The following is a 22804-nucleotide window of genomic DNA, read 5'->3' on the forward strand; positions in this document are numbered from 1 at the left end:
TCAGTACTTTGTCACATTGCTGGCACATCCGAGAAACACCTGCTCATTTGTTTTTATCACTAAGAATCTAAAGTCATGTCAGTGGCACAAAGTTTTGAGGTAAATGCTAAAACCAGCATACTGACATGCTCACAGTCACAATGTGAACATGCTGATGTTTAGCGGGTATAACCACCGTCATCTTAGTTTACATGTTAGCATGTTAACGGATGCTAAGTAGAACAAAAAGTACAGCTGAGGCTGAGTAATAAATCAAAGTACTGGACAAATTGAAAATTTGGTTATAGATGAAAAGTCAGGATCATCCAAGTGTTTACAGTTTATCATCTGAGAACACAAATATTTCATGGCAGGACACTGCAGTGCTTAAAAATGTCAACCTCAAGGTGGCACTAAAGGAAAAGTTAGGGATCACCAAAGTCATTAGCATTCATCCTCTGGGGACCATGAATCATCCAATAGTTGTTGAGATATTTTAGTCTGAAACAAAGTGACGGACCAATGTAGAGTTATGCCACTAGCATAGTGTATCATGAATATTATTATGCCCCCACACCAGCACTAGCCGCGGCCTGAGACATTATGCTTTTGGGTGGTTCAGCAAGACCTTTCTTTTGAGCATATGTCAGGTACGCCTTGAGGGAATTTCTTTTAACAATTGGACTCAAGGATGAACTAATTAGATTTTGGAGGTCAAAGGTCAGTGACTTCATGTCTGTCCCATAATTTGACTGTTTGGTGGAGCCATAAAATCACAACGCAGTTTTTCTAATTTATGTTAATGTTGTTGTGTATTAACTTGGCTTTAGTTTACACCAGGGTGGCACCACCACAGTGCAGTGGTTAGCACTGTCACCTCACAGCAAGAAGATTCTGGGGCCTTTCTGTTCAGAGTTTGTATGTTCTCCCTGTGACTGCGTGGGGCCACTCTGGGTATTCCAGCTTCCTCCCACAGTCCAAAGACATGCAGCTTAGGTTGATTGGTGACTCTAATTTGCCCCTAGGAGTGATTTTGGATGTGGTGGTTGTTTGTCTACATGTCAGCCCTGTGATAGACTGGTGACCTGTCCAGGGTGGACGCCGCATCTCACCCAATGTCAGCTAGGATTGACTCCATGCAGCTGCCCCCCCTCCTCCCTGTGCAGTCCTGTTCAGGAATAAGCTGTATAGATGATGGATGGATGCAGTCTCAAAGTCAAACCTCTTGTCACATTTATTTGTAGTTTTTATTTTACTACTTCACATCTAATGTAGCCACAACTTTTCTTCTCACTGGTGTGCCCACACATCGAGTTGTGGTTGTCATGGCAACAGCAGAACTGCATGCTGCTGTGTGTATGTATGTGTGTGACGGGGGAAGCCGAGCCTCTTCATCACGCCCCCAGCCTCCATCAGCGCTGCAGATCGGGCATGAGAGGTTTTTGAAGAGGGTGGGGCCTGTTTTGCTGCAGAGGGATGTTCCACAGCCGCATGCTGGACTGACCAGTCTGGAAATCCCTGCTCACAGGCACGTAGCATACACATTTTACCCTGACTGCAATCAAATTGCCTCAAGCTCCCAGCATCCTATCATCTGTGCGACATCTCTGCTCTCCTCTGTCTCCTCTTTTCTCCTCCCCCTCTCTCACTGTGTAGTGCTCCGACGTCCCGTCCTCTGCAGCTCTGACTCACTTAGCTCTCAGTTTCCCATTCGAGCCAAGCTGAACCATACGACCTGGGAACATGTCTTCCAGCCTGCCCCTCGGGACTGCCACTGGGGCCAAGACTAAGCCCCTCTCCCCCTTCAGGAAGCGGGGCAGCCTGCAGTACGCAGCTAGCACAGGTGAGTAGAGGGAGTCTGCTGAGGGAGGACGGACTGAGTGTGTAGGTCCTTCAACAGAAGGACAAACCACACATGAACTGAGCCTGAGGTAGTAATGGTCAGCGCTGGTCACCCTTATATTATTTTTAAAAACAATTTTATATTTAGATTTCTGCTATTTTGTAGGATCAGTGACAGAAAGTGCTCATGAGAGGGAGACAGGGTGCAGCACTTTTTCTCTGAGTACTTTGGAGAGATGCAAACCTGTTGGTTAGGGAGATGCAGCAGAGGATGCTCTCTGTGGAGGATTTCATGTGTACGTGCTGGCTTTTCAGACTTATTTTTAAACATGCGTTCTTACATTCTCTGGCATTAGCCACATTCTCAGAGCTCATTTGCAGAAAGATCAGACTGGCTGTAAGAAACGATGTTCATGCTGCTGAAACACTGAATAACTCATGGCTGGTTAGGAACTCATATTTTGATGTTTTAACTTAAAGGATCACATGCTCTTTTATGAACTGGTGATTCCTTAGCTTCTGGGACCCTTTCAAAACATGTTGCATAAGGTAAAAGAAATGCAAGCTTAAACTAAGGATGTCACTTTTTTTTATAGAGGCTTTTCCCTTAAGGACAGTGATGTATTGCTTAGGTTAAATGTGGTGGTGCTGTTTTTCTCTCAGCTTGATGGCCGTGCGTGGCCTGGAGAGAATAGGTAGTGGAGGTTGGTACCCCCCCTTGAATGAGAGGATTAGCCTCCACTCAGATTTAGGCCCAGCTTATCAGGCTTTCATCTAACACAAAGAGTGCAGAGTGACCATATGACGAAACACCAACCATTTAAATACCCCTCCCTCTGTTTCTGAATTCAGAATCATCTTTCAATCCAAGCACATTTTCTCTGAAATGTAAATCAGGTTCATTTAGTTTATAGTAATATAAATTATGCTAATGGAGATAATTTTATGTAGCAGCCCACAACTGTTAATGTCCTCACATCATGCTGTTGGTTAAAAATTGTTCTTAGCTTTCATTTAGCATCATAGACAGTTTGTGCAAATGTGATGTTCCCACTGCAGGTTTTGTCTTTGAAGATTTTTCATACATGACTATTAATATCCACAAACAAAACTGAATGAGGAAGTTTGGTGCACTTCAGTCAAGAATAATACATGCACATTACATGTCTTAAACACTTTCATCTCCCACACTTAGTCCATGTCACCTCTGGGGACATGACAGTGACTGCCAAGGTAGTCACAGATCAATTTTAACATATAATATTTGGAGGTTTGAGTGACTCACCAACCCCACCTTCAAACAAGAAGTCCTCTGTAATTATCCTCATTTACAGCTTGTAGCTGACATTGACTATTACAAAATTGCTCTACAATCTCAGATCGGGAAGAATAAATTGTTTCTGGAATGATGAGAGCTACTCTTGGCTTTTCGACAGAAATAGATTTCTTTTCCTAATGTTGAGGAAATGCGAACTGTGCACAGATTCTATTCTGAAGCCTCCTGGTTCTGATTTAGAAGGTGTCTGCTAAAGCATATTAAGGTAACATTCACATTTTATACTATTAAAGCATCCAGAGAACTGAGTAAGTAAAACTGACATTTAGCTGATTCATCTTCTTTTGCTTTTTCTAAAGGTCACTCATCTAGTGTGGGGCTGATTGTACAGTAGAGTTTGCAGAAATAGTCATACATGTAGTGAAAACAGGCTGCCGATAGATCATAATGTGATTTTATTGGATGGGTAATAATTTCTAGTGTCTTTAATTGCTTAATGCATCTTTAATAAATTGATTGTTATTCCTGGTTCTGCTGCAGCCACTCATAACAGGACAATAAATTATTGAAGGTCTGACATTTTCATTTCACCAGTCTGCTTAATGATTGTCTAAACCAACACTTAACATGCTGGAGGAGCTTTATCTTATTAGATTTTTGTAATAGGAACAATTGATCCAGTCTAATACGTTGTCTGCCAATCAGTCGGAGCGAAATAGATGTGGAAGGGTGCAGCACTATCTAATCAGCACTAAATGAATCACTCACAGCTTAACTTTCTTTAGAGGTTATGGACATAATATACTGTTCCCTGTCAATCAGACAGCCTTCTGCTCTCCTGTGTGTTTGCAGAGGTAGAGTTCAGTGTTGTCCATTGGTAGCACATTACCGCAGGGCGTGTATAGTGAGCCCAGCAGAGAGCGGCAGTGGGCGAAACACTTCTCTGGCTGCAAAAAAGGTGGTTGTGAGATTAAAGCACCACCCACTCACCAGTTATCTTATTCTGTGCCTCGTGCTGTTTCACACTTTTTAAAACACTTAAATTATCTTAAAGGAGAAGAACTTTATGCTCACTAGTGAAGGCAGTCATTAAAATACACATTTAAAAATCTCAAGGGAAAATACACAGAAAGTGCTGTAGACATAAGAAAAAGTAGTGATTGTGCAGAGGAATGGCTCCTCTCTGGTTTATTTTAATATGCATCACAATATATTAAATTATTGGATTATTACTACTTTGTATTCATGTGTAAGTAGTATTTCTATGGAGGCAGAGCTTTTAAATTAACTAAACTTAACAGATAATTATAAATAACATTCATGTTCTATAAACTCAGCCTATATTGAGAATGTCCGACACCCCTTGTGTGCATCTACAGTAAGTCTCTGTTACTCATATGAAACTACATCTAGATATTTAGAGGGCACATGGTCTTGTGCCTTATAAGTGGGCTCACCTGTTTGTTGAATTGTTGCTCATACCTAATGATTCTGGTGCTGCAGATGCAGAGATACCTGATGCCAGCTGTTGTTTGCAACACATTAACATGTTTCTCAGCAAATAAATGTTTGTGTCTTGGTCATTTTATTTATTGGTGGATATTAAATAAGTTCACATTTATTAAAGTATTCTCCAGTTTCAGCTTCTAAACGGTGAGGATTTGCAGCTTTTCTTTGTCTTATGTGATAGTAAATTAAAAATATTTAGTTGTTGGATTCTGAAGGCTTTGAGAAATTGTGATTGTCATTTTTTGTAGGCTAAATGATCTATAAAGGGTCTGTGCACTTGCTCCATCACTGCTTTTATTGTATTAATGAATTTGAGTAATCCTTTTTCACCCTGTAGTATTTCATCTGGCCCTCGATTGAATACCTTGCATCTTGATGAGCTTGTGTTGATTTGTGTGTGATGCAGCATTACACCATAAGAGGGCGCCTTACTTGAACAAATGCAGCTGCACTGGTGAATCAGCGAACAGCAGTCCTGTTTGTTGTTCTGCTCTTGAAGTCAGAACAATTTGATTAGTCCTCTTGAAAGCAAATTTGGCTTTGAGTGCCTTGAAAAACACAATTTAAAAGGCAGAGCGGTAATTTGCTTGTATTCTGATTCGATTTGACTCTTTGCAGTGCTCTGGGTTCTTCTGTCTAGTTTGTCTGCAGTGCTTTTTGAAACTGGAGAAATCCAGTTTAAAAGTATGAAAACCAGCCTGTAAAGAGGATGAAAATACTGTATGTTTGATCTACAGTACATGATGTTCTGACTGTTCTGGCACTGCCTGTGCTTTGTGCCACATGAGCTCCAGATTTGTCCACCAACTATTAAAAACCCATCAGTGAATGACACTTGTTCAGGGTGATGTTTTTTTATTAAGATAAACATGGGAGCTGCAGTTTATTTTGATTTAATCCCACTCACGCCATTCTCCAGCTGTACATACTCACTAGATCACCAAATCCTAAGATGAAAATAGTTACCAACAAATACACTATTTTTTAAATAGTGTATTTTGAAATCAGCTAGAAACCACAGTGCTGCTTTAGGAAGTAATTCAGCATTTTTAAAAATATAAAATATACTTGTTACATATCTTCAGCATGAACCACTGGGCTTGGCCTCGAGTGCCACAGACCATGTAGGTCAGAAATTGAAAAGTGGCAGACAACACGTCGGTTCGGTCTTTTTACGAGACTCCTTGACACTAACAAAAATATTGCCCTTTCCGCATAGGCTCTTGAGACCTGCTGGCCCCGGTGCGCTGCACTGTTGGCAGTCTCATTTAGCTCACACATTTCTGTGTATATAGTATGAGAACACATGTTTCTGCAACCATTATGTGGGCAATGTGCTGGCCCTTTAATTCTATACATGGGAGAGGAGACGGGAGCAAGGTCTAATTTATTAGATAGTCGTATCTCTATTCTATTCACTATTAAAATAGGAAAAAAGGACCATGACATCTCAAATCTTACCGCTGAGACAGCACGATTTTATTTACTGACACACACACACACACGCACATGCACAGAGATGACACAAACATCCTGAACACATGGTCCCTTCTGCAAAATATGGCATGGAGGATATCAGACAAAGAGAGGGGTGCCATTAGAGAAAATCACAGCAGGAGGATCCACACTTGCCGGTGATGTACGTCATCTCCCCCCTCAGCTCCTTTCACTCTTGTGGTACGTTCCAGATAAATGTCAGAGGCATTTAAATGAGGAGGATCAGCTCCGGAGGCAGCGAGTGCACCGACAGCTGGCCTGAACAGGAGGCAGACAGAGCAGAGGGGGGGGGTCATACTCTAGGATGTGAGGGGGATTTCATGGATCTGCTGGACCAGCTCTTTGTATGTATGACAGGGACAGATAAAGTGAACAGAGGAGATGTCTGTTTGACTCTGCGAGTATGTTGATATGAAAGTGTGTATGTGTTTGTTTTTTCCCAGTTTTGTCATTTGACTGAGTGTTTGAAGTGTTTCTTTCTTGTTTCTCTCCATCCCTTCCTCAACCCATCTTGAAAGGACAGCAGACATCATCCTGGGCCATTTGCTGTTTGGCATGCTCCATCTCGCTGCAAGGCTGCAAGGACAGTCTCTCTCTCTCTCTCTCTCTCTCTCTCTCTCTCTCCCTCTCTTTGTCTCCTCTCTCGGCCATACTAGCTGCTGGTTAACGCAGACTCTGGGGAGACAGGTATGCTCCACTACTCTCATCCTGTGCAAAAAGCACAAGTACGCCTCCCCTCTTCCCCCCACTTTTCCTCTCCTTCTTTCACACTCACTACCACTCTCCTCTGCCTGTCCCTAACAGCTTTGCGTAACAGCCCTGAGCAGTGCTGTCTCTAGTGTGGTGGATGTGTTTTGATTGATTGTCCCACAAACTAGCTTTTTCATGTCTTTGGAGGATGGTGTAAAGATGCAACTGTGCACAAAGAATCAGAGCAAATCGATAAAATCGTGCTGACTGCACCTGCAGGGTCTCATGGAAATGGTTGTTTACAAAGCCAGTAGGCATTCTGCGTTAATATTTTTAGTATTTCTTTTCATTATGGTTGAAGGTTGACAGTAAGGGAAACTGGAAGAAAGTTTCTACTTGAATATCAGGCTGCAGACATGCAGTTCATGCAGCTGCAGAGAAAAAACAAAAGATTTTAATTACACATCCTGAGAGATGTCAGCTATTTGATGCAGAGCCAGCGAAGGATGCTGGAGGAGGAAGCATCCTTTAGAAGAGCAGAGGAGGGTCAGAAGATCCTGCTGCATTCTCCCTGTTGTGCATGTGTGTTTGTCTTCTGGACAACAGAGCCTGCATAATTGTGAGCAGCCGGATTTAATTTTAGTTATGCTTTTTTGTTTAGTTTGTTGTCTGCAGTATTTTCTTGTGAAAGACCAGAGCATAAAAGAATAGACATTTTGTATAACTGTGATTATATTGATTTTATTGATTCTTACCTTTATGATTTTATAGATCTCTTAGTTATGGAGGCCAAACTGCTTCAGTTAAAATATTCTGGCAATAAAACTAGGCTAGGTATTCAACTTTGGTAGGATTTTGCTATCCAGAGCACAGAGTACTACTGAGAGTTGGCACTGAATACCTGATCAGATTTATAAACTTGTGACATTATTCTTGGATCAGATTGTTCCTAAGTTAAATCAAAACCTGGCCACTATATGATTTTGCTTAGACAATATTTAACATCTGAGAACTTTGGTTTCTTTTGTTAAAAACATAAAAGGCAGTAATATTTTTCAAAGTAAAGTATTGAAAAAAATGTTGTTTTTGTATCAGTAGTGAAACTAAGGTATCTTATCTGCACCCATGTCAAAAAATGTAAAATGATACCCAACCTTATAAAAACAATATCAAAATGAACCTCCGGTAGTCCACTGTTCAAATTTGGCGCTCTCTACTAATCCTGTTTTCTCAGCGAGCTGTGAGTAGATTTCACTCAAAGACGTTTGACACAGAGACTGTGAGTCACTAGCACTTCTTGTGGGCTGAATTATAGATGTTCAGTCATTGAGTGCAGGTAAACAATGATGCATGGCCTGCCTGGTGGTAGAAACAAAGAGAGAGGGAAGGAGGGTTCTGAATATAAAGTACAATCATTGAGAATTTTGTGTATATATTGTAACATTGTTTTCCATGTGGGAAGAAACTTGTGGATGTTGCTAACAACACATTTCCTGAAGAAGACAAGGAAATAAATAAGCAGTACTGTAGATGACGTTTTGAAGCCTGTCTCTTGACCCCTGACCTCTTGCTCTGTTCTGGCCTGTTGGCTTCAGATGACTTCCCATTTGCCATCTCATCCCCGAAGACCTTTTACACAGCACCATCATGTTTGAGTTAGACAGGAGGTATGACTTTCCATTCACTTTGTTGCTGCTGAAATATGCATGCTTTTAAAGTCCCTCACAAGCTCATTCTATTTGACCTCATTTTGAGGTTTAGTGGCAATAGGAAAGACGGTGCTGCATTGTCACAGTTTCAACATGCTGTATTCTCCTGCTCCTATTAGATCAACAAAGCTGCACCTTCCCACAGTATGTCACATATGTCTAAGCAAAACATGGCTGGTTAAAGTGTCTGAGTGGTTTGCTCTCCAGCTCTGAAGGGGGGATGAGTTGTTACATAACCACAGATGCTCCTGATCCAAATATAGCAGCCATTAGGTGATTAGCTCTAGGTCCGGTAGGCCTGGCTGGGCTTGACCTTACTGTGGCCCAACTTGGTTGTCTTTGCCGCTGGTTTCCCCCTGCCCTCCACACCGGTGTTATCACGGACTTGATATGCCCCAAAATGACAGCAGAGATAGCATCTTAGCTGGCTATTACATTACACAGACTTACCCCTTCCAGTCACCAGAGGAACGGTTATGTGTGGCTGTGGCTGTAGGACAGTTTAATATCACAGGGATTTTTTCTCATTTTACTGACTGGTCTTGGTGTGGGCAGAGGGAAAAGGCTTACAATAGTGCTATTATTTCTTATCTACATAAATGACTCACCAGGTTTGTCAACTAGGTTCTTCCATAATGTTTGCATCTGAATTTTAAACTAGGGCAGCAACTAATTTTCAGATTTTTAGCTAATGATTCATTTAACTGTAAAATGTCAAAAAATAGTAAAACATTGTTATTGCATCTTGCTAATGAACCGGATTATATTATCACATTTTGTTTTGACTGACCAGTTGTACAAACACCCACAATGCTGTCTGTCCACCGCTTTGGTCCAGACTGAAATATCTCAATAAATGTCAGATGGATTGTCTTCAAATGTTGTGCAACTGAGTGAATGTCTCCCTTAATCCACAACAACTGTTATGAAGTTTCACAGAGCTCTGTCCCCATAGGGATGGATTGTAATCACTCTGGTGACTCCATAACTTGTCCTTCTGGATCAACTCAGAATACTCACAACAGTAATTACAATACTTTGATTTAGAACCAGATAACCAGCGAAACTAATGAGATTCCCACCTGCCTCTGGCACAAGTTAATACAGTGTAGCATGCTAAACTAAAATTACTGCCTGCTAAACATTAGCATCTTAACAACCATGTTAGCATGCTGAGCTGCTAGTACTAGTTTTGCTTTTATGTCATACAATATTGTATATATCTCTGAGAGTGTGAATGCTGTTTTATCTTGTTGAGGTCAAGGCAATGCATAACTCACTTTAGGTGTGTCTTCTCACATTGCACATTAATTTTAACTTGCCAAGACTCAAAGCTCAGTGTTCAAATATCCGTCCCTGAAAAGGTAACCACATGAGTACACTTGAATATTTATCCACTGAAAAAGTCAGTATTTTATTCTGAGATTCTTGTGTACGTTTTGGCATTGCTGCCTTGTGGTGTAGTCAAACTTGTCCTTTGTGTTGCGTGGGATGTGTTGATTGGACAGTGTTAAGCAGAAGGTGAAGAACACGTAGTGAGTTGTAGTGTGGCCATCAACCCCTTTCTCTTTATAGTTACCATTCTGTCTGCTTCACCAAGTGGTTTTCTTCTTTTTAATGAAGCTTCTTGTCCAGATCACCAGCCTCCCTGGTCTCCTTTGATTCCACAGAGCAGATATGCTGTGTTAAATAAACCAGGCTTTTTATCTGATGGGGCACCAGACAAAGACATACTGCAGGTACAATACAGTACATTCTTTGATGTTCTTGTGTGTATACTGAATGATGAATATTTCAGTGGCAGGTGCGTAGTTTGAAGGGAAAGATTAATACCATTGCAGGCAGACTGCTAAATAAACCACCTTAGGGGAAACATTGCAGTGAAGATATTGTCTCTTCTTACTGTGTCTGTTTCTAACTGACGAATGCTTAACCTCTCTGACTTCCCTATCACCTTCTCTCTTGGTGTCCACTCACAGCCGTCCTTGTCCTGGGTTTTATTTTTAAGGACCATCCCCATTTGTTTTCTCTCCTCACTTTTCCATAACAGCTGCTGGGTCAGCATAAATCCTGAGTCTTACAATGGCAACAGTGGAGGGTATTAGCCGGTGCACTGTATGTGCTGTATGTGTGTATCTGCACCTGGTCCATGGTCCATTGTGTCTTAAGGTACAAACAGCTGCTGAGCTCAGACCTCCACTGTTGTGTAAAGGCCCACTGGCAGAGGAACAACAAGCTTCTGCAGAGACTGTTTTGGTCACTGTGAATTAGTTACATGTTGAAAGACTGAAAATCATACAGTCATGTCAATCATCAGGGTGATTGAGATAGTTTAGTTGATTCATGCTGATATCTCAAGTAGAAGACATTTGCTATTTTTATCAAGTTTGATAAGCTCATTGACAGTTAATAGGTCACAGCTGTTGCAATCAAAACAGATTTATCATCTTTCCAAACCACGTTTAGTTGCTGTGTACGTGTTTCGATTTACTGAGAAGTCTGAATAGACGATACTGAGGCCTTTATGTGGCTTTACTAAGGCCCTCTTTTTTCTCCCTCATTTTATGATTGCTTTCTGTATTTCTGCTCCTCTGTAACTCCAGTTGAACTCCATGGTACCCGCCACCTCCTCACTTCCCAGCATTCCTTGCCTGGGATCCCTGTGGCTTTGAAGCAGTCCATTGACCTGCGTACATCCATGGACGGGAAGTACAAGGAGATTGCTGAGGTCAGTACTTGTTGATTGAGCTCACATATAACACTACTGTATTAAATTTTGCTTTTAACTTGTGACTTTCATAATGTTGTTTATTATGTATCTGTGAAGGAGCTGTTCTCACGCAGCCTGGCAGAGAGTGAGATGCGCAGCGCCCCTTATGAATTTCCGGAGGACAGTCCCATCGAACAGCTGGAGGAGAGACGTCAACGCCTTGAGCGGCAAATCAGCCAGGATGTCAGGTAAGTGAGAGAAAGGAAGGAGGAGGTGGGTAATATACAAATACATGAGTGTGTTTGTGTCCGTCAGCCCTGATAATCCTAAAGTGAGCTCAGCGTCTCTGTCAGCAGGTTTGAACCTGACATCCTCCTGCGAGCCAAGCAGGAGTTCATGAAGACCGACAGTGCCACTGATCTCGAGTGAGTGTTTCCCCCGGCTATAGTGAACAGTGATGTCATGTTTTTAAGTACCAGAATACGCAGTGGAAATGCAGTTTGTTTACTGATCTATTATCAGATACATAAAGGAGCAGAGCCAAGCTCCAGACCTGCAGGAGAGAGAGCTGGTTCCAGAGAGAGAGTACCAGAGAGTCAGTATTTCTGGAGAGGAGAAATGTGGGGTAAGTCAGAGTGGCCACTGCAGTAATGAGGTTTTTAAAAAAGTGTATTAGTTGAAACATAAACTTTCTTTTGTGGTGTTCCTCACAGTTAAATATCACCTCCTCTCTCAAGAGACACCTAACTTTTTCTTTGCTTCTGTCTTCATTCCTTTTCATTCTGCTGTTCTTCCATCAAGGTTCCTTTCACAGATCTTTTGGATGCTGCCAAATGTGTGGTGAAGGCTCTGTTCATTAGACGGAAGTACATGGGTCTCTCGCTGCAGAGCTTCTGCAGGACCACCACTCGTTACCTGCAGGAGCTGAGTGAGAGACCCCTGGGCTTAGATATTTATGAGGAGGAGATCCCAGAGACCACAGTCTCTGCAGGTACAGTGGCTTCAGAAAGTATTCAGACCCTTCCCTGTTTGTTGGTTTAAATTTACATGGATGAAATTGCCATTTTTGCATATCAATCAGTGCTCACCAACCCATAATGAAAACATGTTTTAGAATTTTTGCAAATTTATGAAAAGTCAAAAACTGACACTGATTATTTACAAAAGTATTCAGACCCTTTGCTGCGGCACTCTACACTGTGGACTGGTACATCCTGTTTCTTTTAGTTATCCTTGAGATGGGTGTAGAATTTGCCTGGGGTTCACCTGTAGCAAAATTAACTGATAGGACATAGTTTAGAAAAGCACACACCTGTGTTTTAAGGTCCCAAAATTCACACTACATGCCAGAGCAAAAACCAACCATGAAGTCCAAGAAGCTCTTTGTCAACCTCTGCAATCAAATTTTGTGGTGAGGAATAGATCAAGGCAAGAGCAGAAAACCATTTCTAAACCTTTAAGTGTTCCCAGGAGGACAGTGGCCTTAATAACTGTGACATGGAAGAGGTTTGGAGCCACCAGGATTCTTCCTAGAATTGGCCAAGAACCCAGTAGTCACTCTTAAAAAGGCCTCTGCAGAGATGACACAACCTCCTGGAAAGCATCACCTAAGCAACACTCCATCAATCATTAAATGACACAGCCTGCTTGGAGTCTGCCAAACATCATTTAAAGGACCCCGAGAGTATGAACAAAAAGATTCTCTGGTCTGATGACAAAAATTTAACTCTTTGGGCAGATCTCCACACACAAAAAATCCCCCAGTGGGGACAAAATGTAAGAAGCCTCAGAGGCATGCTCCTGACCTGGAACGGATGTCACAAGCAGACAAAAATAACTACAAAATTGATGTGTCAAAGTCATTATCAACATATTAACTAATATGAAATATGCTCTATTCTAGCTCAGCTCACTTAAAAAAATCTAATGCTAACAATAAGTCTTGTACAGTGTCATGTGCCACACTATCACATTAAGACACACCCACAGATGGTTCGATCTATCTGTTACCCACCCCTGAATAGGCTCTCGCCACACTACACAGGCTCTCACAGTATGCAGGCTGTTAAAATAGGACCTTCTTTAAATGTGTGTTCCCACCTGTAACAGTGCAATTTTCTGTCCCTTCTCAGGTGCCACAGTGCACCCCCCTGTTTCTAAAACGCACCCCTATGAGAACCAGGATCCTGCCAGCATGCCCCCTGATATGGGTTACGGTTGCAAGATGGTGGATGGTGTCATGCATGTGTACATGACAAGGAACAAGTTGGAAAAGTGAGATGTCTGTGATGAATACACTGGTGCATGCATGCTTTATCCTATAGTCCTCGAATTGCAAAGGAAGCTTATCTGTTTTTAGACTTAGTTCACACATTTGTTTTGGCAGAGACGTCTTCTTAGTTTTTTATGTTGCCAATAGGAGCACAGAGCTGGACCTGCCATATCCAGACCTGCAGGAGTACATCGCTGATATGAATGTGATGATGGCCCTCATTATCAATGGACCAGTGTGAGTTTAAAGATTTAACTTTAAATGATGATGCTTCAGATGTCCTAAAGGTCTGCAGGTAGGTATTTTTTTCTTCTGTGTTCTGTTCAAAACCATCTCAAAGAGACACAGGGGAGGTTAATTCTCAGAATATCTCAGAAAGTACAAACTCTATGCTTTTTGTTTCCTATTGCCACAGAAAGTCCTTCTGCTACCGTCGTCTGCAGTTCCAAGTCCCAGATTCACGTCCGGCTGAATGAGATGAAAGAGCTGGCAGCACAGAAGAAAGTCCCACATCGAGACTTTTACAATATCCGTAAGGTGAACTTGAGAGCTCTTTTTATTATACTTAATCAGAATTATTTGTTGTAATCCAGAACCAAATTCCAGAATATCTATCGACCTGTCTATCTGTCTGCTTGTTTGTCTTTGTATCTATAAATTCTATCTATCTATGTGCACAGGTTGACACACATATCCATGCGTCATCCTGTATGAACCAGAAGCACCTTCTGCGTTTTATAAAAAGAGCCATGAAGAAGTATCCTAAGGACATTGTACACATGGAAAGAGGCAAGGGTCAGACCCTTATGGAGGTGTTTGAAAGCATGAATCTGACAGCCTTTGACCTAAGTGTGGACACGCTGGACATGCACGCTGTGAGTAACACCCATGAAGGACACATAGACAGCTAATCGGCTCAGAAGCACTGCCTGGTTAAAAGATGTACCCCAGTGTTGAAATGACAAATGTGACACACAACCTTTTTTTCCTAGGATCGTAACACTTTCCATCGATTTGACAAGTTCAATTCCAAATACAATCCTATTGGCGAGTCCATCCTGAGAGAGATCTTCATCAAAACAGACAACTACATTGAAGGGAAATACTTTGGTCACATCATTAAGGTGATTCCTAAACACATAAACAATCCCTTGTATCTTTTGAACTGCCGTTGCCACCACATCCTGCAGAGTGACTGTATTAGGCACTGGCGCCCTCTACTGACTGCTTGTGTCTCCATTCCTCAGGAGGTGATGGCTGACCTGGAGGAGAGCAAGTTCCAGAACGTGGAGCTCAGGCTGTCGATCTACGGGCGCTCCAGAAACGAGTGGGACAAACTGGCAACGTGGGCCGTCAAACATCAGGTCTACTCAGACAACGTGCGCTGGCTTGTGCAAGTGCCACGGCTCTTGTGAGTAACCCCATGTTTGTGGAAAGTAGCTAAACACATTTACTCAAGCAGTGTACCTAAGTACAATGTTGAGGCACTAATACTTTAGCTGAGTATTTCCATTTTATGCTGCTTTATATTTCTAGTCCACTACATTTCAGAGGGAAATATTGTTGTTGTTGTTTTTTTCAGTTTAGAAAATATGTTGAAATGTTTTTGATTGTTTTAAATATGCAAATTAGGTGCCTCCTTGGAGAATGTTTTACTTCTGTTTAAATTATTTTTGTTGCATGTCTTTTCAGCTTGGTGCCATTGTTTTAATGATTTTTATATATATGTTGTTTGTACTTCATACCACAATAATGATGACAAGTTAATCCAAAAAAGTTCAATCTACAGTATTGTGTTATTTCGGTTTTTGTTTAAATAGAACATATGATTACTTCTTGCACTCCTGAGTAACCCTTAGACTTTTACAGACAGCTACATCATTGCAATTCTTTAAAATATCTGTTGTAAACATGAGTAAAATCATTACTAGATAGGTAACATTTCATCATTGCATCTGTAATTCTCCATACTGTGTTAATTTTCTCTTCGAAGTGATGTCTACCACACAAAGAAGCAACTGTGCAACTTCCAAGAGATGCTGGAGAACATCTTCATGCCGCTGTTCGAGGTTACAGTGAACCCCGGCAGCCACCCAGAGCTGCACCTCTTCCTTCAGCATGTACGAAGTCTTTCCTGTAGAACGTCAGCGTATTCACACATAGCCAGAGCTCAGAGGGTCTCATGGATCTCTTGTTGGTCCCTCACACAGGTTGTGGGTTTTGACAGTGTCGATGATGAGTCAAAACCAGAGCAACATATCTTCAACTTGGACAGTCCTCTGCCAGTGAACTGGACAGAGGAGGACAACCCACCCTATTTCTACTACCTGTATTATATGTATGCAAACATGACTGTGCTGAATCACCTGCGCAGGTATGTGACCACACCTCAGTTCAACTGGTTGCCCTAATCTGCTATAACATCAGCAGCCTGGTTATATGTTTTGATGTTTATGGAAAATAAGTAACAGATATTTACTTTATGCTTTTGTAGATTCCTCAGAAAGCTTAGTGTTTAATAGGAATGGCTAACTCTCTTCTGATTTAACAAACTCTTATAAAATATGCCTGCAAAAGAGACAGGCCTGCTGTCATAAATTGCCCCAACTGTTGAATTTTTATGTCACAATGAAGTTTGTGCACCTTATTTTTGTGAATTACTTAATAACAAAGAAACTGAAATTTTAAAATACTTGTAATGTTTTAGTCTTTTATTGTAACACAGAACCACTTTTAAAATCTGATAAACATTCCAGAAAAAAGCCGATCAATCAACACTTATAATCCAGGGTTTAACTTTTTTTTTATCCATTTCCAGCTGCCTTCACATTTTTCAGCTACAGTTGTGATAGATAAAACGAGATATTGTAGGGCACAAAAATACAGTAGTATGAGATGGGGTAGATTTAATAACCTTATTGCATTAGGGCATTCCCCACCGCTACTACAGCGTACAAAACCTTCACAATACATACAGTTTGTGCACTTTTACATTCAGATTTGCTTCATATTTCTATAGTTCTTAAGGGGACAAACCAAAAACATATTCTTGTGCTTAGGGTTCGCTCTCTGCCTTCTACCTGTCATCTGTTATATAAGTGAGTGAGACACTGTTGAACATCAGTGGATGTTCATTTATGTAGACTGTAATTGCCGAACCTAAGCAAAGCTGGAATTCCGTGTTATCTCCCTTTAAGCTGTTGAAATCTCCCTCCTAGCATCTGTGTTTGTGTTCCAGGCAGCGGGGGTTTCATACTCTTGTCCTGCGTCCTCACTGTGGGGAAGCGGGGCCAATTCATCACCTGGTGTCTGGTTTCATGCTGTCTGAGAACATCTCCCACGGGCTGCTGCTCAGGAAGGTGTGACCTCAGTATCATAGCATGTGCTTCAGTTTGCAAATTTACGGATGATTTTAAATAAAGCTGAGCCAGGCCTCGACTCATCCAGATCACCCGGTTTATGCTCATTCAGCTGAGCCATACTTTATATGTGTCACCTCCTTCTGTTTTGTTGCTTGTTTATTATAACACACAACATTAGGCCTCATGTGCTTCCAGGCTCCTGTGCTGCAGTATCTGTACTACTTAGCCCAGATTGGGATTGCCATGTCTCCACTCAGCAATAACAGCCTGTTCCTCAGCTACCATCGTAACCCTCTGCCAGAGTACCTGTCCAGAGGCCTCATAGTCTCTCTGTCCACAGACGACCCTCTGCAGTTTCACTTCACCAAGGTCAGTGCGATTGCTTCTCTGCAAATCAAGGCAAGTTTATTTGTATAGCACCTTTCAACAGCAAGGCAGTTTAAAGTGCTTTATGACAGGCATTAAGAGACGACCATATAGTATAGTTGTTCTGAGTTTTACTGCCGGTCTGTCTTTCCCACGTGGTATTCAAAGTACATGTCTACACATGCTTTGTGGGTGTGGTGTCTTGAAACAGAAACACAATTTTCTCTTATTCAGTTGCTTTTCTGCTTCCAGTGGTCATTTCAGATGAAACTCTGGGACCTAATATTATTTCCAAAAGCACCCACAGGTGTCACCAAACCACCCAGGACTAAAATCTTTTGCTTCATTTAATTCTGAACTACAAAAAGGCAACTCAAACTAAGAAGAACATTTAAAATGTCTGGCAGACATGCTGTATGTTAAAAGCTTTAAAAAATTTCAGCTGCAGTAAAAGCAAGGTGTTGTCTATTATAGGAGCCCTACTAGAAAAGTCCAGTTGTATAACACCACCTGTTCCAAGCTGTGCATTTTCTGTGAATACTCTAAAATTAGTAAACATTTTATTTACAGTGAATTTACAATTCACGCATGAGGTTTAACCAAAACTGCTTCATTGTGTTAAAACCATTCACCAGTGAATGTTTGTTTGATTGTGACCTGTGTAGGAGCCCTTGATGGAGGAGTACAGCATTGCTGCTCAGGTGTGGAAACTGAGCTCCTGTGACATGTGTGAGCTGGCCAGAAACAGCGTGTTGATGAGCGGATTCTCTCATAAGGTACCAATTATCTTGGCAGCACATTGCATATACAGTGCCATTCCCTTTTCCTTGGTCTTTTGTTCTGCGGACAGTTTAATTTCACTATCTCCTCTTCTGCACCAGGCAAAGAGCTACTGGCTTGGCCCAAACTACTTTAAAGAGGGACAGGAGAGCAATGACATCAGACGCACAAACGTTCCCGACATCCGTGTGGCGTACCGGTATGAAACTCTGTGTGAGGAGCTGAATTTAATCATACAGGCCATTCGTACTGATGAGCTGGAGACCATCGAAGAGGAGGGGAGTCTGTATATGGGAGCAGTGCAGGCAGAGAAATGACCATGCAGCACCACACAGTTGTCACTACATTCCCTGTTTGCATATCAGCATATCACACCTGTGAGAAGAAAAATGCTTTGTTACAAAGAGACTGAGAGCTGCTACTCTGGCCATATGAGCGAAGACCTACAGTCTGTGTACTCAAAGTGTTTACCTCTTTTAGTTTCTGAGTCATTCTTTGTTTAATTTATCATAGCGATTTCACAGTGTCTCTTGATATATTGCTATATTTTTACAGTTTGTTGACATTTTATGTCAACATGGCAACATTTTGCCCAACAAAATGAGCAAATGTGTGGCCTGGAGAAGGCTTTGAAACAGCATTTAGGTCCTGATTTTGGGAGGTAAAACAGTAACACTTAAGTTTTCCTCACTGTGTGTTTGTAGACACATTTTCACACATTTTCAGATTTCTATTTTATCTGTAATTAGTAGCAAATTATATGGATATTTCCAGGAAACACTTTAGGAGATTATTTGGAAATAAATTGGAATTTAGGGATCATAAACTTAAGTGTAACCATTATTTTAGTTACAGTTGAATTAATGTTGGTTTCCTGGGGCAGGTCACGTCACTTGTTCATACGCCAGTGTAGCTATAACCATGGATGGATTAGAGAGCAGGCACAGGCCCAGGGGCTCCTGAACCAGAGAATCTCTGTGAAGTGAGGGTTAACATTTCTTGTTGGAAAATCAATTAGCAACAAATAGACACAAAATGAATAAAAATAGATGTACAAAGCAGCCACAAAGAGATGCGATACAAGCACAAGGACACACAAAAAACTTCATAGAGAAGGAAGTGAGAGACAAAAATAACCAGAGAGAGAAGCAAAGTGACTAAAAAGAAATGGAAAACAAAAAAAGAAATAACAACTAAAGACTAGACACAAAATAATTAAACAAAAAAGGCACACAAAAACAAACGAGCAAAATAAAAGACACACAAAACTGATATTTTTCTGGAAGTTATATTACATCTCCAACATGTAAACAGGCACTTCATGTTTACAAGGTTCACACCTTTTGTTTGACAGATGCTACAGATGTTCCTAGCAGGAAATTTGCACAGTCATTGCTACTCGTTACTAGTGAGCTGAGACATTTCTTAAGCTTGAATAATGCAACCTGACTTAATAAATCACAACTTGGAAACTGTCCAGTACTAAGATTTTAGGAACATACTGACACACACCCACTTAGTAATGGACTGACACATAGCCCGTACAGTTGGTACAATCCAATCCAGGAGAACTTTCTTGAAAGAAATGCTTAATTTAAATAAAACTCACAAATACAACTGAACAGGTAGATGAAGTAGGAACAAGCCAAATTTTTTGTTGTCAAGGGGAGTGGTGTGTGATATGGAGTTCAGCTGATGACCTCAGTATTTCTAACATCCTTACGAAATCACAAACATAAATTTATCGTGTGATGCAAAAATGTGTTAAAAAATAACAAATGCTTAAATTTTGAATTTTTGTCTGGTACAGTTTCTACTGTTGTTATCCACAGGACAATACCTCATTCTGTACTGAACCTGCACCTTCACTATTCCTGTTTCTGCTAATATTAGCATCACATTTTCCACAGCTCCTCCATGTGATATTCTAGCTGTTTTTAGTGTTTACGGTCATTCAGTAGGGTTGCATGAAGGCATGTCAATGTTTGTTTCTGGTGTGAAGCAACTCATTTGTAGCATTAATCCTATTTTGTGACATTTTCTACAGACAGCCTGAGCTGTAACTGCGGTACCATCTTTCTTTTTCACACAGATGTTTAAAATATTTACAGTTCTGAATCATAGTACAGTGAATTATGCATGACGATCCTTCATTTTTCACGCCTTGCAGAAGTTCAACCATTGCCAAATCCATGAATAAGCAGACTTTTAGAGACCTGGAGGTTGCCAAACTTGACAAACCATTCTCCAACTTGTCCTATTGCAACTTGTTGCTATTCAAAAGCACTATGTCTTCTCAGAGAATTATGTGTGCTGTTTGTGAAATATTATTTAACATTTGTGTCTATGAAATGTTGCTCATATTGGTGTGCTTGCTTTGCTTTGGTTTACACAACACAGAAAGTGAATAAATGTCTTCTGAAACTGAAAACTGTAGGATACAATTGAAGACAAAATAAGGTATGTGTGAGGTTCAACAGTTAATCATTTGTGGAGGTTCTGTGGAAATGGGGGTGTGTGACTGAGTGAGTGAAGCAAAGACTGCACTGTGTGTTGTGTCCATGTTCAGGTCACTGCCTTCCAACTGGGTCAAAGTAAGCAGGAATTCAACACAAAATTCAGACCGATTACAAACCACATCTTTTCGAAATTAAAGAATTAGTCTCTATTTTATAATATGGCGGTACTGTGTATTTACCGCACAGACTAATCAAAAAGTAAGTTAATTGATAACAAAAAAATGGCACTTATTTGTGGTAGGCTCCAGCTAAACTTTGTAAGTCCTCCCAAGCCTATGTTTGCTTGGTACTCCTAGTATTTAGTCATGTAGTAACCCCTGCATACACTTTTGCATTATAGTTCTACCTGAGCTTTCTTTCTTTGAGGTTTCTCAGTGTCATGGAAAAGTCTTTTGACTTGCAGCCTCAGCATGACTCTGCATATATGGAGAACATGGGATTCAGTCACCTAGGTTTCTTATGACAGGTGTTTATAAGAAGCAGTTTTGTTGTCCAAATTCAAATATTCACGTTCACAAGGCGTGAAAAGCCAAAGAACCGGTTTTGTGCACCCGCCCATCTCCAGAAAGAAACGCCCTCTTCCACGGTGTTTTAAAGCGGCTGTGGAAACCGTAGCAGCCACATTCGGTTCCACCAAGTGACACAAAATGACGATGAAACTGGCTTACTGGGATATTCGCGGGGTAAGTTCACCTAAACTGTTTTCACTGTTAGTGAGCTACTAGCTCCTGTTGTTTGCAGCTTTGTGTGTGTGTTACCGGTTGCTGGTTGATATTCCGGGTTAACCGGCTGCCTTTCAAACAGTGCGCCTTTAGCTAACGTTAGCTAAACCACTGCTGTTTGTCAACTTTTGGCTGCATGGTTTAGTATTATCTGATTATTTTAGTTTTAAGATGAGAAAGGGAAAACTAAACTACTATATGTCCCTGTAAATCAAGTAGCTAGTTTAATTCGGTCAGATGGAAGAACAGTTGTGGTTCAAACAGCAGCTAAACGTGTTTCATTGTGCAGACCGGTGTTTTGTCACGTTTAGCTACATATCAAGACGTGCTACCCACCGTTCACAAAGTGGTTGGGTTTTGTTTATTAATCTCATGCTGAAAAGTTACAAGAGTTGTCCAATAAATGTAGTAAAAAGTACAATATTTGCCTCTAAAATGTAGTGAAGGAGCAGAAAAGGAAAACACTCAAAGTACATAAACCTAAAAACTGCAACACTTTGCTGCAAGTTTGAGTCTTGATTTCATTTACTCCTGTAGGACCTCAGCGATACTAAAGTATTTTCCAAGCCTACTGTAGGCGCCAGTGTTAATTGTAAAATGTTTAGTATTTAAATTCCAGAAAAAGACACTGGCAGGAAATCTCCAGTGTCATTGTTTTAGACCTCTGAATATTTATATTTAAACCTTGGCTACATTTTTAATTGGTTAATTCATTCATTTTGTGTCTCCAGGTGCAAATCATTGTTTAACGATGAATTAGTATTTATGATCATGCACAGCTGGGAATGAGGGACAAAAATGTAACCTGATATAAATGTCAGTAAATTCTTGCACTTAAACCTAATCATCCCAAGTGGTTTTCACTGGTGTCCTGCATACTTTAGTTGGTATGACCATGGGTATGAAGTTGCATTCTGTGTGATGATAACATGCTGGGGGAAAATTTAACATTAATAAAAATGAGTAAACGGGGGGGGGGTATAAAAATTTCTTTTTGCAGGTGCTGGGTAAAATGATAAAAGTACCCACACATTGCTGTCTTGTTCAACTTAACAGAATGTTTAATGCAGGGGACAGTTTGTGGTTGAAACAGGGGTCTAGAAATAATAAACCAATGGTTACAATTACACAAAACAAAGGCATTCTAACCAAACTCAAAATATGATCTGAAGCGAAAGTTTTGTTTACCTAGAAAATTATATGTGATTGTTGATACAAATTGCACAAACAGTAGAGCATTCGGTTAAAACCAATTGAGGATAAACGCGTCCAAAACTTCTACTTTAGCCCTCAGTTAGCATAAAATTTGCATCTGTTGATTTTCTTCAACAGCTAAATCAATGAAATGACCGATTTTATTCCCTAAAAATGTTTTTTGTGTATTAGTCTTAATTTTTATACATATCTCATATTATGTGGGTGATGTCACTAAGTTGTTAATTTTGTTATCTGGAAATTATGAATAGGAGAAAAAGGTGTTGTTTCATATTCCCACATGTAAACCTTGCAAAGAAAATGTTTAATTTCCTAAATGGCCCCAAACCTCTCCTTTTTTGGGGGGGGGGGGGTCG

At 40.7% G+C, this 22804-nt stretch overlaps 2 protein-coding genes and 1 long non-coding RNA gene across 4 annotated transcripts in view; all 3 read left to right on the top strand.

Moving 5' to 3' along the window:
• Window positions 1-1374: 1374 nt before the first annotated feature.
• ampd2b (adenosine monophosphate deaminase 2b) lies at window positions 1375-20423 on the top strand. The gene is given in 19 exon segments (XM_020618080.1): window positions 1375-1822; window positions 11106-11230; window positions 11330-11460; window positions 11569-11637; window positions 11735-11837; window positions 12014-12203; window positions 13345-13486; window positions 13632-13721; window positions 13900-13926; window positions 13928-14021; window positions 14165-14359; window positions 14477-14608; window positions 14732-14895; window positions 15478-15604; window positions 15695-15858; window positions 16723-16843; window positions 17042-17215; window positions 17878-17988; window positions 18094-20423. Coding segments are annotated over 19 exon segments (2475 nt in total). The 5' UTR covers window positions 1375-1722; the 3' UTR covers window positions 18310-20423.
• LOC109970519 (uncharacterized) lies at window positions 6360-10688 on the top strand. 2 transcript variants are annotated; one of them, XR_002276426.1, is made up of 3 exons: window positions 6360-6447; window positions 6627-6790; window positions 10173-10688. It is a non-coding gene; the product is annotated as an uncharacterized LOC109970519 (long non-coding RNA). The 2 variants fall into 2 exon arrangements; XR_002276427.1 differs by lacking the exon at window positions 10173-10688 and adding an exon at window positions 8389-8566.
• A 605-nt stretch (window positions 20424-21028) lies between the features above and the next one.
• The window catches only part of LOC109970511 (glutathione S-transferase Mu 3-like), a 3695-nt gene continuing 1919 nt past the window's right edge, over window positions 21029-22804 (top strand). The window contains exon 1 of the mRNA XM_020618092.1: window positions 21029-21194. Coding sequence (XP_020473748.1) covers window positions 21159-21194 — 36 coding nt within the window. The 5' untranslated portion in view covers window positions 21029-21158. The remainder of the gene's footprint in view (window positions 21195-22804) is intronic.

The sequence above is a fragment of the Monopterus albus genome, unplaced genomic scaffold (genome assembly GCF_001952655.1).
Source record: "Monopterus albus unplaced genomic scaffold, M_albus_1.0 scaffold6.1, whole genome shotgun sequence".
Lineage (NCBI taxonomy): Eukaryota > Metazoa > Chordata > Actinopteri > Synbranchiformes > Synbranchidae > Monopterus > Monopterus albus.